At 38.8% G+C, this 23261-nt stretch overlaps 1 protein-coding gene across 1 annotated transcript in view; it reads right to left on the minus strand.

The window, feature by feature from the left end:
- The window catches only part of HAO1 (hydroxyacid oxidase 1), a 65158-nt gene that overhangs the window by 37612 nt on the left and 4285 nt on the right, over positions 1-23261 (minus strand). Inside the window, exons 2-3 of the mRNA XM_060031223.1 lie at positions 20304-20455; positions 1578-1833 (exon numbers count right to left, since the gene is read on the minus strand). Of these exons, the coding sequence (XP_059887206.1) occupies positions 1578-1833; positions 20304-20455 (408 nt within the window). The remainder of the gene's footprint in view (positions 1-1577; positions 1834-20303; positions 20456-23261) is intronic.

A 23261-nucleotide genomic window follows, 5' to 3' on the forward strand; every position in this document is an offset into this window, starting at 1 on the left:
TTTCATATTAAGGAAATTTGAAACCATCTACTTTCTGACGAATTTGGCAAGAAGTAGGAATATGTCAGGGACGTTTGTTTTTGTTTTTGTTCTCTTAGAAAGACAGGATGTTTGTGCAATTCAGTGTCTGGGATGCATGGAGCGGGGTGATTGACAGCTGTCAGGGGAGCACTTTGTCATTGGGCCATTGACAGTATCCCATACAGAAATAATATCTTAAACCTACCTAGAAGTGTCACGGAGATAACATCACACAGCTCATTTACTTATGGTTTAACAGCAAGATTTTATGCACAGTAGCTTATACTTAAATAAGTTTACATACAGCAGAGCTATATGACAGTTATGTGACACTTACATAAGGCTATGGACTTATGTGATGCATGAGAGACATCCCATTCTCTAATACATATGGAATTCCTGGCTTCCAACAATCATTGTCCTTATGTGGAATGCTGATTTGATTTTGAATCTTTTAGATTTTGGATCTTTTAAAAGGATTAACTTTATATGTAGACAAAATAAGCAACAGTCCGTTTGAAGTGAGGTCTAGGATTCCAAAGAAGGCATCCCTCATTTCCTGTACTCTGATGGATGCTTTGAAATCCCATCATCAAAATGTCCTCCATTAAAACTAAGATTTGAGTTCCTGGTCAAAGAGTTTTAGCCCTATGAAAAACATAAGGGCAGATTTTGGTGGGAACTGAGGGAAGGTAAAAACGAAGGGGAGGGGAGATCTGTAGCTTAAGGAGGTTGGGGGTCTTTCTCAATAAACTCCATTGAGTTTCTAGTTTTAACTCAAGATGATTCTAATCTTTTACAGAGAAAAGGACAACAATTCCCTGCTGATGGATGGGCTCACAGTTTAGTTTTAGATTATTAGATACATTGTTTTTGCTAAGATGAATGAATGAGTAAATGGATCAAAGAATGAATGAACCAGTGAATAAGTTAATGAATCTTGATCCATGGGTGAACCACAACAAAAGAGGAATATTGCTGAAAGAAGAAGTAGTAGATGAAGGAGCAAATGTGTGGCTTCTTTTGTCTCCATTCTTTTAGCTTTCTTCAATCTTCCTTGCCAGAGTTGTTCCAAATACAATAAAAATAAAATTAAAAGGGTGCTTTTTTATTTCAGCAGACAAAGAAATAGGGTATTAGGATCACAATAACAAGCTGTTGTTTAGTTTAAATTAGATATCTTCTGTCTATATGGAAATTCATCTTACTCAAAGCCCTTAATGCACTCTGAGACATAATTTTTTTTTGACTTTTACAAGTATACGGCAATTCCTATCTCTGTTTTTATAGCTCAAGTACGTGACACCCATATAAGGGGTGTGATTTGCTGAGGATTATGTGGATATTGGACAATGGCACCATCTCTAGAATCCAGACCTTATCATCGCTAGACAAATCCCAGTCAACCATACTTTGGCACCAACATTTTGTGAAGATCTAATTCCCCAGGGCACCCACGTAGAAACTGGAGAAAGTCTTTAGAGTTGGATCATGACAAGAGCAAAGAGAATTAGAAAACCAGCTCAGGGACCCAGTGATCAGAGACCCATTATTACCTGAGTTGGGGTGGCAGTTTGAACCTGTTACGCACATCATCGAAGCGGTTGCCCAAGTAAGGTGTGTCCACCGTCACAAATATGGCCTTGTAGCCCATCCACTCAGCCCGCCGCACCAGCTGCTTGGTAACCTCACGGTCCTTGTAGATGTACAGCTGCAGCCAGCGAAGTGCCTCAGGACCAGCTTCTGCCACTTCTTCAATTGAGGAGGTGGCCCAGGAGCTCAACAACATGCCCGTTCCCAGTGACCTGCAAGCTTGGGAAGAAAGGAGAAGATCAAGGTCAGTCTGGCATTTTCCCTACTCCAAAGTCTTCAAGTTATGGTTCCAGGGGTAAAGCCATCTACAAGGGCAATTTGGAAATAAGAAGTTAAGTCTTTAAAAGTAAGAAATATGCATTCTTTTCCTCACTCTGTGAACCGATCTTGAAGACAAAAATGACTCAAATAGCCAAAGATGTGCTATGTATTTGGATAAAAAAATTGGAAGCAACTTGAATCTCCAACTTTAGGGGATTAGATAACCTATAGTTCATAAATAAAATGAAATATACACACCCATGGAAAGTAATATTTTTGTGATGGTTAATTTTATGTGTCAGCTTGGCTAAGCAATTGTGCCAGATATTTGCTCAAATATGTCCAGGATATTGCTGTGAAGATATTTTTTTAAAGGAGGTTAGCATTTAAATCAGTGGACTTTAAGTAAAGCAGATTACTCTCCATAATGTGAATGGGCCTCATCTAATAAGTTGAAGGCCTTAAGAAAAAGATTGATTGTTCTTGAGGAAGAGGGAATACTGTCAGCAGACTGCCTCCAGACTCAACACCAGCTCAGCTATTCCTGGGGTCTCTAACATGCCAGCCATAGATTTTGGACTTACCAGTCTATACAATTGTATGAGCCAATTCCTTAAATCTCTCTCTCTGTCTCTCTCTCTCTCTCTCTCTCTCTCTCGTGCGCGCACGCACAATCCCCCTTTCATTCCACCCCTCTTCTTTTTCTGACTATGACAGTTACAAAAGAATAACATTGACAGACACAGACAGTTTTTCAAGGTATATTAAGAAAGCAGGGAATTCCCTGGCAGTCCAGTGGTTAGTACTCTGCGCTCTCACTGCTGGGGCCCAGGTTCAATCCTTGGTCGGGGAACTAAGATCCACATGGCACAGCCCCCCCCCAAAAAAAGAAGAAGAAAGAAAGAAAGAAAAAGAAAGCAAAAATCCTCCAAAATAACATATATAACATGATTTGTACAAATGTGATTATTGGTGTATGAACCTAAACAAACTAATTGTTAATTATAGGTGGGGAAGTTTAATTTTTCTTCCTTTTTAACTTTTTAAATGTTATCTTTTAAGCTTTTGTTAAAGGTGCATCTACCATTTATGTTGTCTTTTAAAATTTTATACAATTCATATGTTAGACATTTCAAACAGAAATCAGTTACCTCACAATCTTTTAAACAAGATATCAAAAAATGAGCAAATAACTGAAAAATTAGATAAAATCATGTAACTTATTGTCTTAGAGAACTTGAAAGAACATGGGTGACAGGCTTTTTTCCAAAAATAGGTAGTCAAATTGGGGTCAGCTTTAGTGCAGGAGAAACTGATAAAATGTTTGTATGCCAAATGCCAAACATACCAAGAGATAAATAATAAATATATAAAACTGACTGTGTGACCCTGGGTCATTCGACTTACCTGTGTCCCTGCCATATATCAATTGTAAGTAAAGGTCATCCAAGTGACACTTACAGGGTGATGATAAGAATTAGATGACATGCTGTTTATAAAGCTACTCTGAGAGGTTAAAATGCTTTCATGCTTCTTGAACTTTAGCAGGCAACCAAATCCCCTGGAGTATTTGTGAAAACACAGGTTGTGAAAAACACCCCTAGAGTTTCAGATTCAGTCGGTCTGAGATGGGGCCCAAGAATTTGCCTTTCTAACCAGCTTCCAGGCGGTACTGATGCTGCCAGTCCCTGGACCACACTTTGACATTTAAATAGCATTGTCATTTGATAGTAAAACTCTAAGTTCACCTGGTAACAAAGTGGATTTTGTTTTTGATAAATGTTACTTTTCCTATGTCATTGAAGGTGTTTTTCATCCCTATTTTTCAGGTCACAGGTCAAATAAAGAAGACTTAAGCTGGAGATTATATTATCTATGGGTCACTAATCTGTTTCCCCCAAGTGTTCCTTTGAGAATTTCTCTCATAAGGACTCATGATTTGCAAAATATTGTCCAAAAATACCACATTTTAAGTAAGTAATAATAAGTAGTGATATGTATGAACATCCTGAACCATAGTGTTATTTTCATTGAGTTGTAAATATGGAAAATAACTCTAGGTCATCCAGTGCTGTTTGGAACAAACACTAGAGGACAATGATTGCTGGGATCAGAATCTCCTAACCATCAATTTACCACAAAGAAAATGTGTCCTGAAGAGGATGTGGCCTAAGTAAGGTCACAGAGAGATGGGCAACTGAGTGAAACAAGAATCCAGCATGTCTGACCACTCCTGCAAGGCAATGATTTTCCTAGAATTCCCAGATGCTCAGAAGACTCCCCTGGTATCAAATATGGATAAATGTACTCCTCCAATCCTTCAGGGCCATGACACCCAAGGGACACCCACAGTTTTCCATATGCCTGAGGGACAATACCATGGCCAGAGTTCTGTGAAAGCATGGGAATTTGGAAACCAGTGGGTAAGGCCTGCCATTGGTTTCCAGGTGCAGACTGTGGCTGCACAAAGTGGTCCAGCTAAGAGGACTAGCACATGATAAGGCACCTTTTTGTAGTTTATGAAAAAGCATCATGCAGGCAACAGCAGCTCTGCTAATAAGGATCAAAAATCCTCAAACAGATCTCCTTGAATTCATAAGAAATATCTACAGACATTCCACACAGATTGTTAAAATGCTACAAACCAATACACCAATAATATTTACTTTACTTAAACTATCAAATTAGCAGGAGGCTTCAGCCTTAACAAGTATTTTGCCCATTTCCCTTGGGTAAGCATGTCTGGAGTAAGGTAAGGCCAGTCTGTGCCATCTGGTTCCTGAGTCTTCTGGCTTTGATACTAATGGTTCCTGATGCTATTGGTGCTTGAGGTTCATTTTCCAAGATTAAATCATACAGGACTGAAATTTTGAATCAGGGTCCTCCCAAATTCTACGTTACCATTGTTTCCAGGTATAGGCATTCAGTAAATACTTGGTAAATTAATAGGTTTACTCCAAGACAGTCTCCTGGATGCAGGGGGAATATCAGAGTCTGTGCTGACATATTATGAGTTGAGGCTAAGATGCTACTCCCAAGAGAGAACAGGAGCAAAACTGAGACAGCTCCATGTTTCTTGGAACATATATTAACAATGTGCTATGATCCCCATTAGCTTGTGATTATTTGCTGTGATAAAGAAAAACATTACTCTGAATAGCCAAAGCAATCCTGAGAAAGAAAAACAGAGCGGAGGAATCAGGCTCCCTTGACTTCAGACTATACTACAAAGCTACAGTAATCAAGACATTATGGTACTGGCACAAAAACAGAAATATAGGTCAATGGAACAGGATAGAAAGCTCAGAGATAGGGCTTCCCTGGTGGTGCAGTTGTTGAGAGTCCACCTGCTGATGCAGGGGACGTGGGTTCGTGCCCCAGTCTGGGAAGATCCCACATGCCACAGAGAGGCTGGGCCTGAGAGCCATGGCCACTGAGCCTGCACGTCTGGATCCTGTGCTCCGCAACGGGAGAGGCCACAACAGTGAGAGGCCCGCATACCAAAAAATAAAAGAAAGCTCAGAGATAAACCCATTCACATATGATTACCTTATCTTTGACAAAGGAGGCAAGACTATACAATGGAGAAAAGACAGCCTCTTCAGTAAGTGGTGCTGGGAAAACTGGACAGCTACATGTAAAAGAATGAAATTAGAACACTTCCTAACACCATACACAAAAATAAACTCAAAATGGATTAAAGACCTAAATGTAAGGTCAGACACTGTAAAACTCTTAGAGGAAAACACAGGCAGAACACTCTATGACATAAATCACAGCTAGATCCTTTTTGACCCACCTCCAAGAGAAATAGAAATAAAAACAAAAATAAACAAAAGGGACCTAATGAAACTTAAAAGCTTTGCACAGGAAAGGAAACCATAAACAAGACAGCCCTCAGAATGGGAGAAAATATTTGCAAATGTAGCAACTGACAAAGGATTAATCTCCAAAATTTATAAGCAGCTCATGCAGCTCAATATCAAAAAAACAAACAACCCAATCCAAAAATGGGCAGAAGACCTAAATAGACATTTCTCCAAAGAAGATATACAGTTTGCCAACAAACACATGAAAGGATGTTCAACATCACTAATCATTAGAGAAATGCAAATCAAAACTACAATGAGGTATTACCTCACACTGGTCAGAATGTCCATCATCAAAAAATCTAGAAACAATAAATGCTGGAGAGGGTGTGGAGAAAAGGGAACCCTCTTGCACTGTTGGTGGGAATGTAAATTGATACAGCCACTATGGAGAACAGTATGGAGATTCCTTAAAAACCTAAAAATAGAACTACTATATGACCCAGCAATCCCACTACTGGGCATATACCCTGAGAAAACCATAATTCAAAGAGTCATGTATCCCAATGTTCATTTCAGCACTATTTACAATAACCAGGACATGGAAGCAACCTAAGTGTCCATCAACAGATAAATGATTAAAGAAGATGTGGCACATATATACAATGGAATATTACTCAGCCATAAAAAGAAATGAAATTGAGTTATTTGTAGCGAGGTAGATGGACCTAGAGTCTGTCATAGACAGTGAAGTCAGAAAAACAAATACCATATGCTAACACATATATATGGAATCTAAAAAAATAAAAGTTCTGAAGAACCTAGGGGCAGGATAGGAATAAAGATGCAGACGTAGAGAATGGACTTGAGGACACAGGAAGGGGCAAAGGTAAGCTGGGACGAGTGAGAGAGTGACATGGACATATATACACTACCAAATGTAAAACAGATAGCTAGTGGGAAGAAGCTGCATAGCACAGAGACATCAGCTCGGTGCTTTGTGACCACCTAGAGGGGTGGGATAGGGAGGGTGGGAGGGAGATGCAAGAGGGAGGGGATATGGGGATATATGTATACATATAGCTGATTCACTTTGTTATACAGCAGAAACTAATACAACATTGTAAAGCAACTATACTCCATTAAACATGTTTAAAAAAAGAAAAAACATTGATGAATTACATCCACTGTTTTCAACACAGTTTTATGTTAGAAGGAGATAAGGGAGCCTGGGATTTGCAAGGACCACTCACAGAGACAGTCAAAAATTTTCCTACCTCCACTAAGGACAGATCTAAGATTCCGTTGGTACATACCAGCATGACAATTCAGCTTGTTGAAATATTGAAATACTTCCATTCCTGTTTGTAAATAACCATGGCTCCAAAGTAAATGACCCCTCTTCCTGAGTCCCTTCAATGTGACATCTCTCTTTTCTCTCACTAAGGAGTCTCTGGATTCCCCAATCTCCACACACCCACACAATCCAGCAATTTAAAGGCTGGTGCGTGGCAGAGCTGGGTACATCCAGACCACCATTAGAGCACTAGAGAAAAACATCTGAGCATCTCTTGCAATTGGTCAAAGTCTTTGCTCTACAGGTTGCTAAATATTTCAAATATCACCTTGGCCTCAGAGATAAACATGTGTCCTTCCAGCTCATATTATTCTTTGGGGGGCAAAAATTATAAGCTTTTGAATTTTGTAAACCACCTAGCATAGTCAGATTTTGTTGAGAAATTCTAATTCGAGTTATCCTAGTCTAGCGTCAAAAGCTCAAAATGGTTGAAGTCCATTTTCTCTCCCTATTCATTTTCCACAAAGAAACTCTCACCTGCTCTCAAAAGTAGCAACTGTCAGATTTCATTTTACAAAGGGCAGGGGTCAACTTTCATAGACCTCCATTCCCAAAATGTGGTGCAGCAACAGAAAACTCCAAAGCATGTCGCCTTTTCCCAACACCTGGCAAAATGGAGATCATCTCTGAGGTGATATTATTGTAAAGGCAAGGCCTGGCTCTTGCCCATGATGAGGATCCCCAGTATTTATCCAAGTCTAAAAATCTTGGCTTTCATAATAGTGAGGGTATCCTAGAAACAACGTACCCAGGAGGCTACACCATTAAGTAAACATTGATCCCATATGACTATTTCCTTACTTCCACAAGCTCTTTGTTTCATCATCCCTAAGATATATCTTCAAGGATAGACACCTAAACTTTAAATGCTCTAGATATATTCAGACTTTGTTTATATTTGACATTTCTTTTTCTTCTTTATTTAGAGGCAATAGGAATACATTATGCCATTGCTATTAAAAAATGCATATCACTCACACACACACACACACACCACTAAATGAGACACTAGTAAGGTTTTGGACCTTGAAACATCAAAGATAAAACCCTATAAATGACCTACGTGATAACATCTATCTCTCAGAAAGACAAGATCCAATGGATTGAGAGTCAGAAGGCCTGGGCTACAGTCCCAGCTTTGCCAACTGAGGCACATTTCATCTGCAAAGTTTGTCTAACCACAGCTGCTGCCCTGCCCACTTCATAGTGTTGTCAGATGGTCCACTGAGACAATGTTTGTGGATGTTTTCTGGTAAACTCTAAAGCTAAACAATTGTAAAGGGTTAAGTGAGAGAATGTCTAATACTATTTGGGAAAAGAAGTTCTAGATAGCTTTTTAAATTTTCCGAATTTTGCCGAGGACCTGGATTTCTCCTCATTATTCACAATCTTCTCAACACACAGCTTTCCTCTGCAATGGTTTTGATGTGTAAGACACTCATTTATCCTTGCAAATATATGGGCAAATTCTCACTACCTGAAGCAAGAAAGCACTTAAGGGAGAGAGGAAATTTCTCCAGGCCAAGGAATTCTGGGCTAGGGCTGATCATTTCCATTAATACATTCCGAGGGTGTACATCTTTTTGGAAAGTCAGGGACAAAACAAAAGCAAATAATCTAAGAGGTGTAACAAAAACATGCATTTCCCCACTCCTCATGCCTACCCTTTATTTGCCTACAGACTTCCATGGAGAGAACTGTGTGGTAAATCTATGCGGCTGCCAGCTTTTGCTAAGTCCAGCCATCAAGCAGTAATACCTAAAAGCAATGGTTTCAAATTCTCCCTACACTTTTTGGTTTCTCTCCTCTTTTATTTGCAATACAACTGCAAATATAATGATATGGAAATAATGAGATTAGCATCATTGTTTATTATCAGCTATAACCCCTCCCCCAACCCCAAAGTGGGCTATGGGCTAGTGGAAAATGTTGGTGCATTGTGTTTAACAGAATAAAAGTTATCCTCAGACCTATCCAAATGAAGTTTCTTATTAGAATTAAATCACATGCCCTAGGCTGGGGAAATGCTTCAGGGTTTGCAATAATCTGGCATAAGATCAAGTTAATTCTTCCTCCCCAGACCACCATTCAATAGAAATAACTCAGTTTCCTACACTATGAAACCTGTAATCAACTACCAAGGTTTACATCACTTCATATTAGATATGAATTCAGCCACCCCTGGGGTTGATGCAAATGCTAAACTCTGATGTTTAGCGATTTGGCTGGGCTAGAACAGGTAAATAGCTTTGCAAAGCAGCACGAGCTGGCAAAATCCTCCCTGTGGCTACGGAATGCAATTGTACTTCTAAATTTTGCCAAGGTTTCATTTTACATCAAGCCTAATGACAACATTTATTTCTAATCCAGGTAATCTGGATGTGAAGTAGAGAAGACAGGAAACCTATCGTGGCCTTAAATTTTAGGGATGCTAAGTCTGCCTGTCCCAATTCTTTAATTGAAAACTGCTTTGTACACGTCTCTCTTGTGTATCTTAGAGTCTGCTTCGAAGTTCCTGCTCATTGCAGGCAGTCATCACGAAATCAGCTGGCTCTCAGAAGGTCTTAGAGGATCTTCGGATGGAAATGATATTCATGCTACACCCAAAATTGTTTCATCTTCGAGGATTTAAGTTATGCCTTTGGCTGGGAACCACCACAAACTTTCATTCCAAGTCTTTGTCCAGTGCTTCTCAAGCTTCGACATACACAGGAATCACATGGGGATGTTGATAAAATTCAGATTCTGACTCAATAGGTCTGGGATAGGACTTAGATTCTATATTTCTAACAAGCTCCCGAGTGATGCTGATGCTTGTTTCATGGACTATACTTTAAGAAGAATGAGGTAGATATCTTCTTTCACAAGGACTCATGAAAGTTAATTGGATATATCTGATGGCCTGAGTAATGACAGGACCTTATAGGAAACAGGAGGGAGAAACTGACCAGTGGTGTTACGGGGTGGGGGGGGGGGCGGGGGGTGCGGGGGATAGCAGCTGGCTCCTGTCTTGTCAGTTGCCAGCCACATACTGCTGAATCTTTCTTCTCCATTGTTGTCCCTCTGGAGAGGGGCACAGGTACCTTTGCAACATTTTCTTATGCATTCATCTTTTGCTAGATTTAAAGTCAAGGAACTAAATTGCATTACAGTAACAACCTCTCAGCACACTTAACCATTATCAGACATATTTTATAACCTTGCTTATCCAAGATTTTCCTAGCTTCCTAGATTTCAAATTCAAGGCAAAATTAAGCAACAGAATAAAAATAAAATGACAGAAGAAGAGGAAAAAGAAGATGTTTCTCAAAGTTAAGAAGGCACAATTTACCAATATAAAATAGCTTCCAAATGTTTAATGTCAGCACCAACAACCTTACACATATAAATAAGCTGCTGAATCATCAAATAAAACTAAAGTTCATCATGCTAGGCTTGACAAGGGAGAGAATTATAATACATTTGAGAACGATGTTTATTCACTACCACAAAAAAAAAAAAGAAAAACAACAACAGAGAAAATGTAAACTATTAGTTATCAATGGGAGTCAATGTCTGATATTTGGAACATTAATTCATGTGGGATAAGTCATATATCCAGATTAGAGCAGAGCAACTAAGCAATGTGCTACTTTGGGTACAAATTATTTCCTTGAAAATAACTTTCCTATATGGGAAAAGTGAGTTAAGCTTCCAAAATTATGTATTTAAAGGAAAGGGGATAATATGATGAAAGGGCCCAAAGGGGCTTTTTTTAGGTACATTTGATTAAAAAGCTCCTGCAAAACTTAGTCACCAAAACAGCTGTGCTGAAAATTTTGCTGAGAAAACGCATTTTGTCCTCTGCACAGGAAGTCATTATGTAATGGGGAAAATATGCAATGACAAAGTACCAAGCAGTTGTGTGGTTCTAAACTCAGGGTCTGACACACTGAAGTGTTCTCATCCTACCAGTTTACCCTACCAGCCAGTGAGTGGGTCAGCCTTTCTTTGCACAGGAATTATTACACAGGTTTGTTAAAGACACAATTAACGTTATTGTCTTAATGTCTAAAGTTATCATTGAGATTACCCAGAAGAAGAATGTTCTGAAGTCAGTCATCTAAGGGAAGAACAAAACTTCTACTATAATCATGAGTGAAATACTTAGAAGTGGTCAAACAAATATTCATGTATGATTTAGAAAATTTAACCGATTTAAATACTGCCCCAAAAGGCCAAGAAACCAGTGTTTTCATGATGGTTCATTGTCTGAATTTGGAACAGTAACCTTGAGCAGTCATAATGTCACTACACCTCAAGAACTCTTTTTCATTGTATGAAAATATTTTCAAGGAACAGTTAGTCCAATGACATCTTAGCCCTCCCTTCCTTGCTCCTACTTTATCTCTGGGGCAGAATTCTGCAATAGACAAAAACATTAGCTTTACTATACCGATTCCCAGGTTATTATTCTGTCATTTTATTCAGTCGTCAGGTCCTGTCATAACTGGCTGATGGCATGGAGATGACACCACAGTGAGATGCCTTTTAATGATGGTTTCAAGGAGTATCAGGTTTGCACGTGGTGACTTCAATCAACCTCTCTCAATTTAACAACCTCAGTATTGGAATATATATGTCAGCCTCTGACTTCTCACTGTCACATCTTTAAGGTCATCAGGCACACTAATAACTTGAGAAGAAGCACTGTCATGCTCTTGAGAAAGCTGATCAATAGCTGAAATTCTGGTGCAAAATACTAGAAATTATTTCATTTGATGTTGGTCTTTAAGATAGCTGGAGTCTAATTTTTTAATAGCTGTTTTGGATTAATGAAGTTTGTCTCATTGCAAAGTGATTTCAACACTGAATCTATCACTTTTTGAAAAATTTTATATATGAATTATACATTTATATATATGCATATATAAGATGTCCATAATCATTAATATATATGCATGTGTATGTAGATGTAACATGTGTGAGTGTATGTACAGAAAGAGCATGTCCACTGACTTTTTTTTTTTCTTTTTGCGGTACGCGGGCCTCTCACTGTTGTGGCCTCTCCCGTCGCGGGGCACAGGCTCCGGACGCGCAGGCTCAGCGGCCATGGCTAACGGGCCCAGCCACTCCGCAGCATGTGGGATCCTCCCGGACCGGGGCACGAACCCGTGTCCCCTGCAATCGGCAGGTGGACTCAACCACTGCGCCACCAGGGAAGCCCCTACTGACTTTTGATTATTGAAAAAGAAGGTCCAGAACACAAAACTGAGATAAAAGAGTTTGAAAATAAAAGCAAGAAAAGGTATGAATTGATTTTTTTTTACTACAATGATGCAAAGAGATATCCCCTTCCAAATGTTTAACTAATGTAATTTGGACAAAGTTTTAGTGAACTATCCTTTCTCCTTTATTCCTCCCTACTTTTGTTTCTTCTCTGTAAAAGTGATAAAATAATGGATGAAGACAAATAACTGGGTTAAACTCTAGAGTGAAACAGATCAACAACCTCATCTTAACCACTCACCAACACTAGACATTGGTCAAAGGTGTCCTTCTCCTCCACTGTCAGCTGCGGAGAATGATAAATAATAATGACCTCACAGATCTATTGCGAGGATTAATAATAGGGATGAAAAGTCCAAGCACCTGGTGCATAAAAGGCACTCACCTCAGAAAGAGTAAAATTTCATTTAAAGCAAATCTGGTGCTTTTCCTGGATTTAGATAAAATTAAGAATAATGGTGATATTTTCCTTGTAGGTATGCTGAAATGTATATCTACTTGATCACCTAGTACAACACATAAATATATCAATAAAGCTTTCAAAAATACATCGTTTGGGTCTGGAGTAAAGGAAATGACAATTTTTCCTGCCGAATGGTCTTTCACTCAGTGTTAAGGCTGATCACTTAATCTCGGAAAATCCAGAAAATTCAACAGCTAAAGCTCTCACCTACACCCTAATTCAGTTCTTTGGGGTCTTTGTGTTACTCTGCAATCTGTTCCACCTGCACCTTAATAGGTGGCCAAGTCATAGCTGAGTCCCAAAACTTCACTTTGGAATGTTCTGGTCTTTTAGGCTCAAAAAGAAAGTGTTTAGACTTAATGGTTTTATGACCCATCAAATTCTGTGTGGTAGCCTCTAATTGCATCCAGGGGCAGGAATTTCTTTTTTAAATCTTTTTTTTTTTTTTTGACAGTTTAATAAGAATTTACTAATATGCCGAGCATTCCTGGAATGCATTAAGTGGGTTTTAATTTTTCTCTATTTGAGGTCCCAGCACTCCCTCATGTGGCATTTGTCCACATAACAAGTCAGAAGCAAAAGGATAAGTAAATATTTAATCTCCTTTTTTCTCTTTCTTTTTGATTTCCCATGATTAAATGGAGCAAAAGAGCTAATGCATACCTCCATGGAGTACAAAATAAAATTTTATTACAGCTACTGTGCATAAAACCAGAGAGATTTTCACCATAATGTCCTAAAAGCCTCAATGCTATAGTAAGCATTTTGTTAATTGGTTCTTTGAGAAATCAGAAATGTTCTACTTATTTTGCAAGATGGAAATTTAACCTAATGAGACCACCTCCCTTATGTGCTACTAGCATTTATGTTTATTATTGCTATTTTCTTCAATATTTTAAATATTTTGGAGAAATGATTCTGTATTCATCCCTGAGGCTTATGTGAAGGATAAAACTTAAAAAATCAAAAACCAATCTAGTAGAGTTTCAAACGATATGCCATTATAAGTAGAGGCATTTATCTGACTGCTTAAATATTATAATAATTGTCAATTATTAAAATGTTGACTAAATCATCCACTGCAATAAATCTCTTATTCATAAAACAATGCATAGCAAACTGCTCTCCACTGAGTGTTTTCTGGTTATTTTCCTTCCATCTTAAAAGAGTTTTAATTTTCATTTGTTTAAAATTCAAGCCCCTTTATTTATGCTCCTGAATTTTGCACAAGGCTCTTATTTCCTAATAAGTTTCATATTCTGTGGCTTATTCCATACTCTCAAAACTAAAAGGATAAAACTGTAAAAACATAAAACACTTATAGTAAATATTACAAGACTATAGCATACAGCTTGCCTTAGGGGTCTTGCTGCAGTTAATGACATTTGGAAATATCAGCAACTGACCAGGGTATTATAGACAGCATTGTGTAAGTGATTAATAACCTTGAGCAAGGTATTTAATCTCTCCAAGCCTCAGTTTCCACATGCACAGGAGTCAGAGAAAGATCCTCAGGGCTTGGGGCTCACACATTTTAAGACAGTGGTCAGGGATAGATGAGTTAATAAATTCAAATTGCCTGGCACACATTAATTGCTAAATAAATGGTCGTTATCATCATTTTCCACAAGACTTTGAAGTATCACTTTTAAAATTTATGTAAGCATTTATTAAACACCTATTTGTTTTCAGCAAGATCTAGAGATCAGTAATTATCTGATCGTTCTCTTCTATCCCAAGAATGCAGTTTTGAGAAATGAAAATCCAATGTAGGCAGATGCTCACTCCACAGTCTATATCCTCCAGGGCTGGCATAGAGTGGAAAGTAAAGGAGAGAGGGGGGATTTCAGCAATGTCAGGAGGGGCAGGTCTTGACTTTGGTCTCTTTTTTTGTATTTGATGTCATCTTAAATGGGCACAAAACCAGTTATTTGTATGCTGAAAAAAATTGTAAAGATCATCTACTCCTGTTGGGAGTTTTATGTTTTTGAGTATTCTTTTTGTTTTTGTCTTAGCAGCAGAACTTTTTCTTTAAAGCACCGTTCTTTTCAGTCCCAACAAGCAACACAAGTAGCTGTGTGCTCAGTGACACACTTAACTTCCTTGATATCATTGGAAACAACTCCAGCCTCCTTGCGACACCAGAAGTGAACCACTGATCACATGTAAGCAGCTCACTTTATCAGTGAGGAAACATAATCCTAGAGAGTGAAACTAGTTAGTGGTGAATTTCCACATAAATCAGATGCCCCAGCTGGACAGCCCAGGGGACAGTTGTAGCCCACAAAAGTATTTGCCTTGGCCCACACATTGTTGCTCCAAACAGTGTTTTAAAGAATTTTGATTTATTTGCCAACATTTAAAAACCAGGACATTGCACATTAAAATCAAGATTTCTGGCTTCTCTTAAATTTTTGAAGATTTGGCAACCACCCCACATCCTCACTCCCATGGGGCATCAGTTAGCTAGTGCCAAGATGTGGCTGCCCTCCTTCGATGGAACCTGCAATCTAGGTTTGGTACCCTCCCCACCACTGAGCTTGCATTATTGTTTTCTTAACTTCATCCCTCCTTGGATATTTACATTACCAGCCTGGCCCTTAAAGTCATTTTTTGAGGTTCCTGCATAAAGCTTAAAACAAAAACATCTTTAACAAAGTAAAAAGAGCAATTTTTTACTCCCACTAAGATATTATAAATGGAGTATACTTTTCTGAAAGTGAGTTTTTAATGTATGGGAGAGAAATATTTTAGGGACTTGGAATCTCAGGGGCAAATAAAAATTGAGCCCCATTTTGGGAAGCTTTTCCTAGTATTTATCTCATGTGACCCTCACAAGAGCCTCTAGAGGTAAGATCTCTCATTTAACTAGGGTTGCCGGCTGTAGCAAATAAACATAGGATACCAGTTACAAATGATTTGGTTTTTATCTGAAATACAACTATAACTAGTTCCCTGTATTTTATTTGGCAACCCTATACTCGTTGCCATTTAGAAAATGAAGAAAGAGTAGCTCCATTGGTCACTCTACAACCACACAGTCATGTAAAGAAGAAAGCTCTGCTCTTGGGCTTAGTTCAAAATGCGGACATGTCCTACAGTGGTAAGGAGAAAGACCAAATGACCCCTGAAGCAAGTCTCTATGAAGAAGTCTGGAGAACCAGCTGCGAAGGCAAGACCATGGTACCACAGCAACTTCCAGAACTTTCTAGATGCTCATTCTAATTATTCAGGCCAGACCATTCCCTGGGGATTTTATTTCACCTACTCTTACTGACCAGGCTAACAGGAACACTTTCTCCAGAGATGGCTTCTAACTAACCCCTACCCTCTGAACTTGGCCCCAGTTTCTCCTTCTAGCTAAGGACAAAGACCCTGGAAAAAAGAAAACTTGATTAGGGGCCAGATAATTAGGAGGGTGGGGAAAAAAAATCCTCCACAGCAACATCCATGCATAGATCTCACAGTTTCCCCAAGGATCAGGCTAGCTTGAGAGAGTTTCCATATTTGGAAATGATAGAGTAAATCAAATATCAGCTGCATAATTCCATGTTGATTTTCTGAGTTTTGAGAAAAGAAAGCAGTGTCTACCAAATACGTACGTTCCTCCACTCTTCCTTAAATTTGCCTGTGGCTGTACAAATACTCAGTTAGTCATTGTCTTGGTTTGCATTCTTCCAGAAACTGACAATGAGACAATGCTATGAGCCTGAGTCTTGTATTTGGGAATGATGGCAAGGTGAGCTGACGGAGTAGGAAAGTGAAAGAGGGATGAGAGGCAGCCAGTGAAGGGTGTGCTAATGGGCAGGTAACTTCTGAAGGCAACTGGGGCTCAGTCTTATTAGGGAAACCCTGGGTGATGGGATTAGAAGATGCTTCAGTTATCCTGATCAAAGAGAGCTGAGGTATTTATCCACCAGCCAGAGGGATGCCCTTCCACTCACCCACTTCCAACCACCACCCCCATTCATCAGCTCCTGCTGCCAGAGAAAATGTTAGGCAAAAAGCTGCAGGTTCTGATAAAAATGCGAAGTAATAAGGGAATATATCCTGGGCACCAATAGCATCTGTTCCAGGCACACATTCTTTCCTTCCAAGTAACCTGCCATCAAAATGTATCAGCCAAGGAATACTCTTTGTTATGAGCGGATCAGCACCTGTTTGGGGGATTAATCTTAATATTAAAAAGATCATCAATCCATAGACAGTAATTGGAAGGTCGAAGAAAACCTTAAGAATGTTGAAATCCTTGAGGGATGATTCTACCACAAATCTGGAATATAAACAGTCATGTCACTGCCCTGACAGGAATGTGTTCAGGATCTTGGCTTCTCCAACCTGGTGTGTATAACCTTTCATTGTCAGTTCCTCTGCGTCCTCAGTGTCACCACATCCTCTTTGTTCTGCCTGTTCTACCTTATGCTAATGTCTATCAAGTATTTCAGTCTCCTGCACTCCCCCGGCGGGGTCTGCTCTGCGTGCACCTTAAGTGACAAATTAATTACTTTTAGGGAATGTGATTTACAGATACATGGGCTTCCCTTCATGATACTTATGGGATTTTCTGGAAATTAAAAGCAGCACAAGGTGGTTAAGAGCCCAGACTCTGGAGCCAGACTGCCTAGGTCTGAATCCCATCTCTATCATTTATGAACTGTGTGACCCTGGGCATCTGCCGTGTGCCTCTTTTTCTCCTATATAAAATGGGCTTAATAATAGTACCTACTTCTTCGGACTGTTCAGGGGATGTGATGTTTTGTTTTTGTTTTTTTGGGGGGTTACGTGGGCCTCTCACTTCTGTGGCCTCTCCCGTTGCAGAGCACAGGCTCCGGACGCGCAGGCTCAGCAGCCATGGCTCACAGGCCCAGCCGCTCCGTGGCATGTGGGATCTTCCCGGACTGGGGCACGAACCCGTGTCCCCTGCATCGGCAGGCGGACCCTCAACCACTACGCCACCAGGGAAGCCCGGATGTGATGTTTTAATACTTGTAATGTGCTTAGAAAAGTGCCTGGAACATGGTAATCATTTTATAAATAAATAAATCTAAAGGGATAAGACTCCAATAGGCATTTAATAATGTTTCATGGTTAATGCTAGAAGGAAATAATGTTAGATAAAACAGTACTGCCTAGGCTGTCAAATTATAGTTTCTAAGTAAGCTTTCTTCTCATTTTTCTTTCCACCCCACCCCCAGCAAAAGTAAGGAGCCATCAGAGGTGATTTGGAGAGTAAGTCCTATCAATTACTAACTATGAAAACCTGCTTTCTATGGAACTAGCTCTTTGCCCATAAAATGGGGACAGTGACACCTGTCAAATAGCAAATAAAATGATATATGTAAAAATACTTTACAGGCTCCAGGGCATTTTACCAAGTGAGCTTTGCTTATTGCCTTCTTCACTTCCTTTCATTCGCTTCCACTCCATGGTTCCTTCTCCAGTTTTCTCTCTTCTTTTAAATTTAGCTTTTATTGGTCTCTTCTTGCAAAATAATTCAAAGAAAACTGTATACACATGGACCAAAATAAGAAGACTATAGAGTCAGGAATAGTCCCATCACTCATAAATAAAAATTCGTAAAGTGTGGTCTACGTTCTTGGTCTTCAAAAATAAATATATTATATGACCTTATTATTGTTTGTAACTGCTTTTTAAAAATTATTATATTGTAACATATTTCCATGCCACTCAACTCTTTCTAGAATATGATTTTTAAGTGTTTAGCCCATATTTATGCATCCTATTTTTTGCAACCAATCTCCAAATATGGGACATTCGAGTGTTTTCCTGACTTTTTTCTTATTAAAAATAACAGGCATGAAAATCCCTGCAAAGATGTCATTCCTCAAAATCATAATTATTTCCTTGGCATTCCTAGAAGAGAATTCATAACATCACTTGGAATTCATATTTTCAAAGCTTTGATACATAGTGTCAAATTATTTTCTAAAAAGATTATTCTATTTTTCACTCTTCCTACCAGTATTTGAAAATGCACATTTTCAACATGCGTATAACCTAATCACCCTATGTAATCTTAAAATAATAATCTGATATTCAGAAAATAAAATTATAATTTTATATTTGATAATTATGGATGGGATAAAAATTGAATGCTTTTCATACATTTATTTGTTATTGTTATGCCTCCATTTGTGAATGTCTTATCTGCCTTTTTTCAATTGCATCTTTTACTCCATTTTTGGGTTATATGTTATTTTATTATTCAAATAAAAGAGCTCTTTACACAGGAAGGACATTAACTCTTTGCAGTCTCATTTTTCAATTCATTTTAGTTGGTCATTTGTTTTAAACTTTTATAGATATTTGAGAGTGTGGAAATTTCCATTTTTGTGTGTGTGCTGATTTGTTTGCTTTTGTTTCACTGGTTGCTATCTATAGCATTCTTGGAAAGTCCTCTCTTATCCTAACTTTAAATAGACCGATTAGACCGATACATTTCCCTTTTTTCCCTCTCCTTCTCAATATTTCAGGATTACTGTAGACAAATGGCTGTGGCCACACTTATCTGTGTGTGGTCCTACAATTAAAGCGACTCCAGACTCTAACCTAAGTCTCTCTAGCACAACCTCACTGTGTCATGCTGACAGTCCAGGCAGTATTTTGTGAAAGACATTTCAAGGAGGGAAGCGAATCCACAAGATCCTTAATTCTTAAAATGAAAATGTTTTAAAATAGTATTTAGTTCCTGCTCTTTGGTCCTGAATTTCCTGCCTTGCTCAGCATCAAAAAAAAAAAATCAGATAGACTTCATTACCAACTTTTATATGTGTTTCTGAAGCAGAATGTGGGGAGATTTATCACTGCACATATCCTTTCAAACATTCATAGTTGCTAGGGGACTGGGAAGTTAATAAATTAGCCCTAATTAGGAATTTCTGCATATCATATTTGAATTTCTCATCATTCCCTCCTAAGGCAGTTGGAAATGCTCTACTGGGAATATAACCTATCAGTAAATGAATCATGGTCCAAAACCATGGCAGAAAACACAACCAAGTCACTGCATTTGCTCTTTGATGATGAGAATCATGTGGTTTGGGGGAAGCAGCAAGGGCTTTGAAATTAGGTAGCCATGAAGTTGAGCCCATCTCTGTACTGCCTAGCTGTGTGACCACGGGTGAGTCCGTTTCTCAGACCTCGATATTTTGAGATATTGATATTGATACTCATAATACGACTAAAAGTCATTGAGCCACTACTCTGTGCCAGGCACTGTTTTAGACACTTTATATATGTGAACTCAGTTAATCCTCACAGTAACCCAAGGAGGTAGGTACTATTTTTATCTCCATTTTACAGCTGATAAAACTGAGTATCTTGCTAAAGTCGTACAGCTAGAAGGTAGAAGAGCAGGACATGCAAGAACAGGCATTTTGATGCCAGTCAATGAGCTTAACTTTTGTGAGTATAAAGACATCCAGGGAAGTGTTTGCTTGATGCATACAGAGAAGGGAGTCACTAAATATTAGCCCATTTCTGTCCCTTTGAGTGAGAACCTTGTTCCTACCTCGCACAGTTGCAAGCTCCCCATCCACGTGAGCCATGCGCTGCATGGCAGTAGCCCCAACGCAGATTGGCATGCTGACTCTCTGCCCTAAAACAGAAGTCGACAGGTCTATTTCAGCAACGTTCCGGAGCATTCGTGGATAAAGCTTCCACCTAGAATGTTTGAAAAAGAAAAAAAGGTTTTAGAATTTCAAAAGCATAACCAAAGCTTTGACATTACATTTGAGTTAGAAAGAGAAAACATTCTTCTATTTTTCCCAGCAAGCAAAGTCCTTTACAAAGCTCAAGGAAATGCGGTAAATCTTAATAGTTGTTAAGATGGAGAGTTAACAATAAGATGAATAATAAACTTCTCAAGCCATTATTCTTAGTAGGTATAATTGACATTTTATAGAATTAAACCATTTGAGTGTATGGTTTTTTGCCCTTTGAGAAACGCATGAAGTTGTGTAACCAGACAATCAAGATCTAGAACAGTTCAGTCATCCTGAATATTTGCCCCATTTCCTTTTGTGGTGGAACTCTCCCCCATCCAATCCCCTAACAATCACTGATCTTTTTCTTTTTTTGTCCCTATAGTTTTACTTTGCAAGAATATCATACAAATGGAATCATATATAGTCGACCCTTGAACAAGGCGGGGGGCGGGGTGGGTGGAGGGGGTCAGCCCTTTGCACAGTGAAAAAACTTTACAGTCGGACCCTCCCGATCTCCAGTTTCACATTCACGGATTCAAGCAAAGATGGATCGTGTAGCACCGATTCAGTGAAAAAAATCTCTGTATATGTGCACCTGCTCAGTTCAAACCCACTTTCAAAGGTCAGCTCTAGTATGTACACTTTTGAGTCTGGCTTCTTTCACTTAGCCTAATGCTTCTGAGATTCACCCATATTGCTGCATGCATCAATAATTGTTCTCTTTGGTTGATGACTAGTATTCCACTGTAAGAAGGTAGCACAGTTTGTTTATCCATTCTCAAGATAAGAGACATTCGGAATCTTTCAACTTGGGGTGATTATAAATAATGCCACTATAAACATTCACTTAAAGGTTTTTGTGTGAATATAGCTTTCATTTCACTTCTTCCAAGCCATTTTCAAGATGGTATAGAATGGCATGGAGGTTAGATTAGAGTTTAAGAAGATATCCTATGTCTACTTCAGCAGTATTTTTTCTTACAGACAGTAGCTTCAGGGAACTACTTTTAAAATTTGATGTGGTTTCTTCAGAATCCTTGATCTGAATTCAGTATCCATTGAAATATGATGATAAGGGAAGTTTTTATTTTAGTTTAATTGAGCATTTTCATGAACAATGTTATTTGGCAAAGACGAGTTTTTGGCTTGAATTTTTGACCCCTGAACATTATCTTAAGTTACTTTTTCTGTAATACTTTTGTGTAGCAATGAAAGTTACTAACAAACCAAGAATCAAACTAGTAAATTTTACAGGAAAACTAGTTCTCTTTTCTCTCAGCAAAATTTGTATCTCTTATTTGTTCAGGATTATTTTCTCCTCATTAGTAACTGATTAAAACTGAAAAAAATACAGCCCCATTCCTAATGAGCACTAAGGCAATAAACATGTGAGTACACACACATACGTACCTAACTAGCACTTACCTTTCAGGACCTAGATTTAACTCTGCTTCTAGATAGATCAAGATTTTTTATCAATACAGTGAAGTGTGATTTAGTAAGGGAGTCACCAAAATAAATCAAACCTCCCAAGTCTTAACTGAAGCCTACTTCCTGTAGCAGAAGAAGAAGTTCTGTCTTCGTGTTGCCTTGAGGAATAGCTAAGGGTCTGTAATATAACCCTTCCTCACATAATAAAGTAAAAACATCCAGCCCTTGCAAGCATAATAAAGAAGTTTAACTGTGATTTCTCTGCAATTCCTTTGAACATCATAATTGTCATGATTTTCTGTCACACCACATGCTCTGCTGCTGGAAGTCTGTTCTTCTCGACTGACCCTCACAGCGTAATTCTTTGATCTCCATTCTGATGGGGGAGAGGCAGAAGCCTTGAAGAGAGTTTTTTACTACCAATCATCTCTAAGTGTATTATTAGAATGAGAGAAAAAGATTTAATAGCAGCCGTTGGCACGCTGGCCTTGGAAGGCATTAATATTTACATAGAGCTGAGGAAACAATGAAAGCTTTTATGAAGCATACACACAGAGCTGCGGGGCATCAGCCGTGTGTGTGTGTGTGTGTGTGTGGCAGAAAGAACATTTTCAAATATCCAGTTCCCCTTTTTAAGGCAAGGTTCCCCCTTTTAAGGCAAGCTACTTCCATCTCCAGGCAGTAGCTTTAGGCTTGTCCACTAGGTGGCGCAGTCACTTAAATAACTGTTCTTGCTTCCCACACACGTTATTTCCTGCCTTGAGGATGGCATTACAGACACCCGTCAACCAATGCACAAAATGCAATTCCTAGGCCAAATTAGATGAGATCAATGGAGTGGGAAATGTATGTTCTCTAGAAAGTCCTCCATATTTTGAAATCTTCCAAAGAGCGATTACAACTAACCTTGTCAGGTAATTCCAATAGCTCTCCAAGCCCCACCCAATCCCATCCCCCAATTTAAGAGATTTTTTTTCCACAGTCTTACATAAAACAGTAGCTGACTATAACCTTGGACTCTGCTCTTATAGGACCTCCACTTTGGAAAAAGTTATGAAGATTGACAAAATAATCGAGCCAATTGAATAATAAACCTCTTTCATAGGTTTCCTGAGTTAAAATAAGTGGGGCAAAAGTTGGGATCCATTTTGTTAGGGAAACCACTGACTGAAACAGCCTGCCCTGGCCAGGCCCAATAGTAAACACTTGCATGAGTTTTATCAAACAGGAGGTTCTGGTAAGGAACGCGAAACTAACAAGCCACCATCAACCGGAAGAATTCAGGAAAAGTCGAAAGGAGAGGAGACTCCAGTGATCTGTCCTACCAACTT

The sequence above is a fragment of the Delphinus delphis genome, chromosome 15, assembly GCF_949987515.2.
Source record: "Delphinus delphis chromosome 15, mDelDel1.2, whole genome shotgun sequence".
Lineage (NCBI taxonomy): Eukaryota > Metazoa > Chordata > Mammalia > Artiodactyla > Delphinidae > Delphinus > Delphinus delphis.